This window comes from Caretta caretta, chromosome 1 (assembly GCF_965140235.1).
Source record: "Caretta caretta isolate rCarCar2 chromosome 1, rCarCar1.hap1, whole genome shotgun sequence".
Taxonomy (NCBI): Eukaryota; Metazoa; Chordata; order Testudines; family Cheloniidae; genus Caretta; species Caretta caretta.
In genome coordinates this window covers 83,572,172-83,581,707 of record NC_134206.1, presented here as the reverse complement: position 1 = coordinate 83,581,707, position 9,536 = coordinate 83,572,172, and the positions used below count along the sequence as shown (strand labels likewise).

The 9,536-nt window shown below is 35.9% G+C and overlaps 1 protein-coding gene across 4 annotated transcripts in view; it reads right to left on the bottom strand.

The window, feature by feature from the left end:
- Positions 1–3,995: 3,995 nt before the first annotated feature.
- NDFIP2 (Nedd4 family interacting protein 2) overlaps positions 3,996–9,536 on the bottom strand; it is a 67,141-nt gene continuing 61,600 nt past the window's right edge. For 3 of the 4 annotated variants that reach the window (XM_048852943.2, XM_048852964.2, XM_048852973.2), the window contains 2 exons: positions 7,836–7,941; positions 3,996–5,786 (listed from right to left, as the gene is read on the bottom strand). In XM_048852943.2, the coding sequence (XP_048708900.1) occupies positions 7,838–7,941 (104 nt within the window). In that variant the 3' untranslated portion in view covers positions 3,996–5,786; positions 7,836–7,837. Of the gene's footprint in view, positions 5,787–6,721; positions 6,931–7,835; positions 7,942–9,536 lie in introns of those variants that run through there. The other variant, XM_048852950.2, reaches the window with a different exon arrangement.

The window sequence follows — 9,536 nt, the reverse complement described above, 5'->3', positions numbered from 1 at the left end:
AGTCCACTCAGTCCTACTTCTTGTTCAGCGAATCATTCAAACAAACATGTTTGCTTACATTTGCCGCTTGTTTACACACCAAAAGTGAGAACAGGCATTCTCATGGCACTGTTGTAGCCGGCGTTGCAAGATACTTACATGCCAGATGCACTAAAGATTCATATGTCCCTTGATGCTTCAACCACCATTCCAGAGGATGAGTCCATGCTGATGACGGGTTCTGCTTGATAACAATCCAAAGCAGTATGGACTGACACATGTTCATTTTCATTACCCGAGTCAGATGCCACCAGCAGAAGGTTGATTTTCTTTTTCGGTGGTTTGGATTTTATAGTTTCTGTATTGGAGTGCTGCTCTTTTAAGACCTCTGAAAGCATGCTCCACACCTCATCCCTCTCAGATTTTGGGAGGCACTTCAGATTCTTAAACCTTGGGTCCAATACTGTAGTTATCTTTAGAAATCTCCACTGGTACGCTCCTTGCGTTTTGTCAAATCTGTAGTGAAAGCGTTCTTAAAATGAAGATGTGCTGGCTCATCATCCAAGACTGCTATAACATGAAATATATGGCAAAATATATATAGTGTCATCAGCATGACATGTCCCCTGGAATGGTGACCGAAGCACAAAGGGGCATACGAATCTTTAGTGCATCTGGCACATAAATATCTTGCAACGCCAGCTACAACAGTGCCATGCAAATGCCTGGTCTCACTTTCTAGTGATGTAAATAAGAAGAGGATAGCATTATGTCCTGTAAATGTAAACAAACTTGTTTGTCTTAGCGATTGGCTGAACAAGAAGTAGAACTGAGTAGACTTGTAGGCTCTGAAGTTTTACATTGTTTTGTTTTTGAGTGCAGTTGTGTAACAAAATTCTACATTTGTAAGTTGCACTTTCATGGCAAAGAGTTTGCACTACAGTACTTGTATGCGGTGAATTGAAAAATACTATTTCTTTTGTTTACCATTTTTACAGTGCAAATATTTGTAATCAAAAATATACACTTTGATTTCAATTACAACACAGAATACAATGTATGAAAATATAGAAAAACATCCAAACTATTTAATAAATTTCAATTGGTATTCTATTGTTTAACTGTGTGATTAAAACTGTGATTCATTTTTTTGTGATTTTCTTTTGAGTTAATCGCGTAAGTTACCTGTGATTAATCACCAGCCCTAATATTAACTAACCACTGCTGCACAGCCTTTGCTATTTGTAAAAGTTTAAAATCTCACTGGTAACTAGTTTGCTAGTCTAGAAAGAGGTTACAGAGCACAAGATACAGAAAAGGAGTAGAACATTGTCACTGTTTAATTGTTCTTCCTTGTGTGATATCAGAAGGCATGAGGTTGACCATGCAGTGGAAGCAAAGAAAAACCCACCCAAACCATAATTCTCAAGCCAGTAGTGACTTACATCTGTGAGTGACCACACAACACTGCATCAATTCTAGGAGGTGGAGAATGGCAACCACATGGTGGCTATATGTAAAATTTCCACTAATTCAAAAAAGTCACTGGTTTGAGAGAGCTCCCTTTATAAATAAGGATCTACACATAAAGAATAAGCAATAGCAATAATGTTAGTAAAAACTATCAAACTGGTGGAAAAATGTTTAACTTCAACCACTATACTACTCCTACCCGTGTACCATCACATAAATTATGTTTGAAAATCTCTACATAGATACAAGCCTGACATTGCTAGCTGACAACTGCTTTCTGTTGGTATTATAGAACTCAGATCCATTAGACTAGCTGTCAAGCCAGGAATAGATATATTAGTGTTTGACTAATATATTTAAAAGGGTTTAACTTTCTATAGTGAAAAATACAAAAACATGCAACAAGAACTTCCTAGATTACGTTGTGGAGTAATATAGTCTGTTACACTTCAGGTCAAAAGAAACATACAATAAATAATAATAAAAAAAACACACAACAGGTTGTGGACCAGAGTTCATTTGTGTGAAGGGTTACCCCCTTAAAAGCTCAGGCAAGATTTTCAGGAGTAGAATTAAGTTAAAATTAAGCTCCCAATACATATGTAGCCCCCTAAGTAAGTAGTCTGCTTTTCAACTGTACGAGACTAACTTTAACTACCCATATTTAGTATTAGCTTAAATATGTATTAAAACCAAATCAGCTAGAAATTGATAGAAAACAAAAAAACACCAATCCAGCCATTTACAAATATCAAAACAATGCAGCAAAATGGTTGACAGTCAGTAGGGTATTTCTGCAGTTACATTATCAGAACACCTTAAGTATTATCCAAGATAGATATGCCATATGGCTAAAATGTTCCCCACTCCAAACTTCAGGGGTGGGGAAACTGTCTGAGTCAGTAGGGAAAGAAAACACTGGTGCACCTTTAAGGATTGCTCCCTTCCCCTTCCACTCCTTGTGGGAGCTCAGCTTCGTTATGGGCATCTGGGGGTTCCTAATGAACTGGCTGCATGGAAGGGAACATCAGAAGCCGACTGACTCCTATACATCCAGGAGGGTGGGTTTTTTTGTTTGTTTTTATAAGCCCTTTCCCCTGCTTGGGGACCATTCTGCAGTCAGGAGCAATAGCTACCATCCTTCCCTCTTTGAGATTAGCTGTTTCGGGTCCTTACAATGGGCATCACACTAGTTGCTTTTGGCCTGGAAAGAATACTTCCCTCACTGCCTGATTGGCCTGCAGCAACCCAGGATCCAGTGGCTAGGGTCAGTCGTAAAGTTCATGTTCTTGCAAACTGGTAGATGTCCAGAACAAGTCTGGTTCCTCGATAAACCAGAACTGGATTAGAGGACGGCATGTCCAAAAGAATGTGGAGAATGGGGCTGGGGCTCCTAATGACTGGTACAACGAGGGTTCAACCCCTCTTCCCCCACTTCATTAACTTGTATACATGGGAAGGGCAGTACAGGGTCCCAGCAACAGTGGTGGGACCAGCTTAAATGGGTTGAGAAGGATGGGTGAAGGGAGCCCTCACCAGGTGGTACAAATTACAAAAGGATGACCTGCATCAGGCAAGTTATTGCCAGATTGTTTCCCAGATGCATTAATAAACTGTGGCCTAGCTGAACCACATTCCTGGTGTCTTGGACAAAGGAAACAGGCAAGAAGAAAGCTATAAATAGGGTTTGTGCAAGTTACTTAAAAATTTAATGTTTTTTCCTCAAACTTCAAAGCTCTATTCTGCATTCAAACAAAAACTGTTTACAGTCAACCTCGTATTAGTTTGTTTTCTAACTTTAAGGCAAAAAGCAAAGCTGGCCAAATTTCTCCAAACCATGGAGGCAGCTGCTCCTATCCAAGTTCACAGGAAATAGCAAGAAAAGTACACAGCATTTGACACATCTGGAAGAGATTGCATAGTCTTTGAAAATACTGTCCTAATTCCTTTCCTCCTGCTGATGATATTTCAGGCTACTAAAGTGCTACATCAACTACAGAGGATTAGATAACATGTAGGCTTTAGCTCTACCCATTCTTTTTGTCAGAACAAAGGAGAAATTTTTCAAGCTAGCCCGGAAAAAACAAACATCCTGATTCAGAAGAAAGAATATTGTGAAATGTACTGGCGTAAACAGAGAAATGAACTGGAAGGTTGATATTTAACTTGGGAAAATTGGTATTTACTGTACTTGGTGACCAAGGTAAATTTAAAAAGGAAATCAGCATTACATGCTTTTCATGTTTGTACTAAGTAGTGAAAAGAAATGTCAATATAGTAAGTTTTAAGTAATAAAGCATGGAATGAAGGGAAGAAGTAGTACAGGAGTCTGGGATTTGTACTCATTTAGCCAGAAATTTACATGTAATTACATGCTAACTGACATGCGTGAATACTGCAAATGGGTAATTCTCTAATGTAAGGTGCAAAATCCAAAAGCAATCACAATTAGCAAAACAAAATGTAATGTTTTATTTTCTCTCTCTCTCATAAGGACAATGAATGAAAAAAAAACAGATGAACTTCAAAGGGAAATGCAAATCAACTATTAAACAATGAATTTTATTTTATTTTTTCAAGAAAGGCTGGAAAGAGGAGTTTTCCCCTGAAGTGTTAGTCTATGATCATTTACCTTTCTGGTAGTTTTGAAAAAGATTAAGAATAATGAACAATGTGACCAGTTTACATATGCATTTTTTTAAAACATTCAGTATAGATACAAAATATAGCACTAAGTTAAGACAACAAATCTCATTCTTTTAATGTTAGTATTAAAGCAAAGCTCCAATAAAAAACAGAAAGAAAATAAATGTGTTTCAAAGATGCAAAATATATCGATTACTGGTTGCAACTGAGATTCCAGTTGTAGTAAAGAATTAAGAGGTCTATTCTCCCATTGTGTCAGAATCGTAAGTCTCAGACATTAGTGGGAGTTACGTATGTTTATGAACAGGAGAATGCACCTTCTAGAGATGATATATTTTGAAGAGTAATACTGCTACTTTTAAGTAAATACAATCAAGAACCCATTTCCTATTTTTGCTAGTAGAGCCTTAAAAAAATAAAACACCCATGAAGAAAAAAATGTTATTTCCAAAGTGACAATAAAAATGTACTCATCAGATTCATTCTTATGTAACACTGAAGTATTTATTCTAAACAAGCGTGGTAAGACAGCTACAAAAGCCCTTTTGAGAAATTTAAATAAAACAGATTGTGTTTATATAAACACAAACCTTCTTAATTAAGATGATCAGTGTTACAAACCAAGGAACTGATCTGCAATTGCACCTATGCAGAAGCCCAGGCCCAACTACCTGGATCCAATTGCAGAATCAGGGCTCAATGGCCTAGTGCTTGCTTGTGAGAGTAGCGCCATCCCTTTTAATGGGACTTTCCATATGCGTATGGGTTTCCAGGATCAAGCCCAAATTAGTTATTCAAATCATACTGCAAAGAAACTAAATTGTTCCGATGGACATTTAAAAGCTTTTGCTCTCTTTTAGAATTATATCTAAAATAAAATTATACTTTAACATCCAAATTAGCCAAAAAAATAGTGTGTATATATATACTGTCCATATGAAGATTAAACATAATTTACAGTGAATGAGAAAATACTGTGGTTACAAATATATTTTGACATAATTCCTAAGAAGCAATCTAAACAGTAATCTATGCATAGTTATTTACACAGGAGCTAGCTGGAAGGGATATTTCATTTTTAAATCAATACATATTTTGGTCAGAGAGTTTGATAAAAGCTGATCAATACAGGTTTATAATAATCAGGATCTGCAGGTTTTAGTAAAAACTTTATAACAAAAATGTTGTATGTTGCGCAATCATTCGATGAACCTAAACGACATAAAAAACTAACTATAACCTGACCTGGTTAATCTGAATCATTTAGTATAGCCCATTTTTACTCTCAATTTAACTTCAGATCAACAAGACAGTGGTACATACATGCTGAGACAAACCACCATTTAAATCTTTCACAAACAACAAGCACAGATTAACCAATCTGACTGTACTTAATCTCTATCATCAGACTGTATGTATGGTTTGTTCTCAGTTCAATCCTATCCTCTAGTTAGCACATATGCAAATGTGCAAAAACAAAAAGGCAATACTTAATATAAATATTTACTAGAATGAACAGAACTGGCACTTAAGCAAAAACCACCCTGTCATTCGTTTTAGAAGCTGTATCTTTTCTTCACAAATTTGTCTTCTGTTTTTAGTAGTCTTCTATCCTATTTACTTGGAGGGTTACCGATCATCTGGAAATTTCACATTGGTAAAGGAAAGGAATGTCTGGTTGATGCAGTCTGGAGATAAAGAAAGAATCATACTTCAGTTCTTCAGACTGATTACCTGTAAGCAATACTGATAACGGAGTTAAGATTTACAGCTGGGGGGAAGAAGGGGGGAAAAAAAAAAAAAAAGTAGCTACTCCCCAAATCAGGATAACAGGATAACAGAAAGTGACAGGATTAAAAAAACAACCCTTAACTTTCAAAAATATTCTATAGTTTTTCTCTTGAACGATTTGTATGTTTCATGATATTTTAGAGCTGCTAACATTGACAAGTAAGTAACTTTCTGTCCAGTGCAATTATTCCTTGTATTAAATGAATAAAATTCATTCATTTATGCTTGTTGGCATTTGCTTTGACTGTATTATTTCAATTTAATACTTAAAACCTTTGGAACAAATATTAAGTCTCTTCAAGAGCTGGAGAGCTTTTTTTCCCCATAGCCCTCACTGTCAGAAGTCTGGGGACCTACCCAGCACCCACCGAAGTCAATGAGTTGACTTTAGTGGGTGCTGCATAAATCCCGAATCTTTGATCCTATACCAGATTTCTATCTCAGATGAAAGACTCACCGACCAAACCATCACAGATTCTCTTAGGTTTTCCTTAAAGCCACTGTGTTCAGATACAATGTATGCAGTTAATTTTTAGTACCCTGAATTTTAAAAGTTTTATGCCTGCACATGTATTTTATTCATCACCATAAATTATTTAGCAAAATAGATACTAGATGTTTTCATGCAGTGTTTACTATACTTTTCCTTACTATGTAGAGGCCACTGTACTGCTCAGAAAATGAAAGATGTTATTCCTATGAAAAGAATAAAATACTGCAGTGTGGAGACCACTAACTTAGTAATATATGGCATTTAAAAATCAGCCTAAAAGTTTACCTTACTGCACAGTTTTGACAAAATGGCACAAAGTAAACACACAGTACATTGCAATTTCGCTCACTTAGATTTATTTCTTGATCAAGATCTGTAAAGCATAGCATAAGTAATTATTTTCCATATTTTAAATGAGTAGGTGTCTAAGTGGATGTCACCATCTTAAATAAGAGACCCATCATTTCTAGACTAAGTGTCTCTGTTTTTTTCCCCCCAGACTTCCAATACTGTGTTGCTGGTTACTTCATACTGATCCTGAGGCCAATCTTGAAGAAAAAAAAAAAGTTAAGAAAATCATCTTTATGAAGTTAAATATAGCTTCTAAACGAAATCAGATTAAGAACCAATACCAAACATTTCAAGTTGCTCATGAAATAAGGAAAATGCTACAACAGTTACTTGTGGACATGAAGATAGTGGTTAGTAACACTAAAAGCAACCGAGTCTCCTTGTATTAAGTTATGTAGCAAAAACCAAAAGATCTACCTAATGGATAAAAAGTCTATAGAAGCAAAAAAGTGGACATGTGCCAAACAGATTAGTCAGATAGCTTAAGGTTATACAGAGCACACTGTTAGATACATCATAAAAATCGTGGCTCACAACTGGCTTAAAAGAGTCATGTACAGAGTCAATATATGTCTGGTTTCAGAGTAGCAGCTGTGTTAGTCTGTCTTTCTTATCTCTTCAGAGCAATATCAATCAGACTTAATATTCAGATCGCCAGTGAGGAAGCACTGATCTGACTGATCAGTTCACATTTGCTAATGACTATCCTGATTGGCTGCAGATTGATTATACAAGATGAACAATTTTCACCTTAATTTCTAAGTTGGTTTTAGATTTAGAATGCTAGTTTCAAAAGAACACAATATTTTTACTTTCAGAATGTAGCGTTATAAAAAGCATCATACTTCTAAAGTACCTTCAGAATGCATGGCACAACACAATTCTTTTTTTGGTGGCCAAGATCTAAAGTTCCTTAAAATAAATCTTGATTTCAGCTCCTCTGTGCTCAGCATTTACCTCTAGAACAGTGGTTCTCAACCTATTTACCATTATGGTCCACATGCAATACTACTGTACAGCTGTGTGCTGACTAGGCTGCAGGTTGAGAACCACTGCTCTAGAGACTTAAGTTTTAATATTAAATATTTACAAAATTGCTTACCTCTAATACAAGAAGAAAAATCTTGTTCTATGAGCAGCTGCCATGCTTTCAGACATGTTTCGGACTTTAAGGTAATTGACAAATCCTCGGAAGAACAGGAGGAGACCTGAAAATATTTAAAATAGATATCATGAGAAGTGCTAAGGTAGCCAGTCATATTAATAGGTTAGATTATTAGCTGTATTAAAATAATGGAAAAAGTCAGTATTATTTGTATAACCCTGATCTTCCACAAACCAACCATGAGTTGTGAGCCTTTAGTGTCTTGTCCCATTCATATCTATATAAATTTATGTATCTAGATATATAGTTCCAACATCAGGAAAGATTTTACAATGAACTTCAGGGTTTTAGGTTACTAAACAAACATACAAAACAATTTTTTTTGAAGTACACAAAGAATGTTTGCTATACAGTTTTACAACATTGCTCCGTTTCTTCCTTTTTTAAAAAAAAATATAGCTTCTAACTCAGAACAATAAAACTGCTGTTGTGTCAGAAGACCATCTGAATTCTAAAACATAACCAGAAATATATAGATGTAGGAGAATAAAGGTACTTCCAGACAAATAAATAAAATAAAAATAAAAGCGCTAGCAGGAAGATGATAAATGGCAGTAGATGACTGCTTGATGTTTGGACTGGTGAAGTTTTTTGGCTGGCTAAAAGAAGAGGCAGAGTATTGACTGATTAACACAAGATTTGTTGAGCATTAGTTGTAAATACATGCTTTTTTTGGTGTAAGTCACTTAGAAAGTAACACCACACTTTCTCTAAATTATTAGAGCTGAAAGATGAGGGAGTTACTTATAACAATAGGTACAAAAACTGGTCAAATGGAAGTTATTTTTCAAGTTTCAATGTATAATTAAATGAACTCACTTTCATATGATGTTGATGACAATTTAGCAATTCAATGACAGACTGGACTTTTTTTTTTAACAAAAAGACTATCAATGAGTATAAGGCTAGTAATATGGCCTAGGGCAGAAAGTATAATGGGACTCAGGAAACCTTAGTTCTATTCCCAGCTCTGCTATTCCCCTGCTGGGTGACCTTGGGCAAGTCACTTTACCTCCCTGTGCTTCAATTTCCCCATCTGTAAGATGTGGATAACGATATAAAGGAGGTAAGTAAAACATTTTGAAATCTACTGATGAAAAGGGCTATTTAAGAGCTAGGTCGTATTAATTATTAATTATTATTATTATAGTAAATAGGGAAAAAAGTAGTTGTAGAAGAATCGCACTTCACGATTTATGGTTTTATAATCTCTAATTTTTAGGCATTAAGAGGACACTAATACTCCATCTGCCTATTGTGAGGTATTTTGCACTTTCTTCCATGCTGCTGGCCATTGTCAGAGACAGTATAACGGACTAGATGGATTCTCGGTCTGATCGAGCACAGCAACTCCTATGTTTGAGATGATGGTGCCCCTTTAGGATTAGCAAGCTTCTTTTAGAATACTGAAAAATTAATTTCACCAGCCCATGTATGTGTTTCTCACTACTATAGCTAAGCTTACATAGGGCAAGTCTACACTATAAAATTAAGTCAACCTAAGTTACATCAACGTACTGCCACCGCAGTAATTCCATCGCTTTTACACATCCACACTATGCCTTGTGTTAGTGGTGCACATCCCCACCAGGAACGTTTGCACCAATTTAACTGCAAGCGTAGGGCATTACGGGAGTG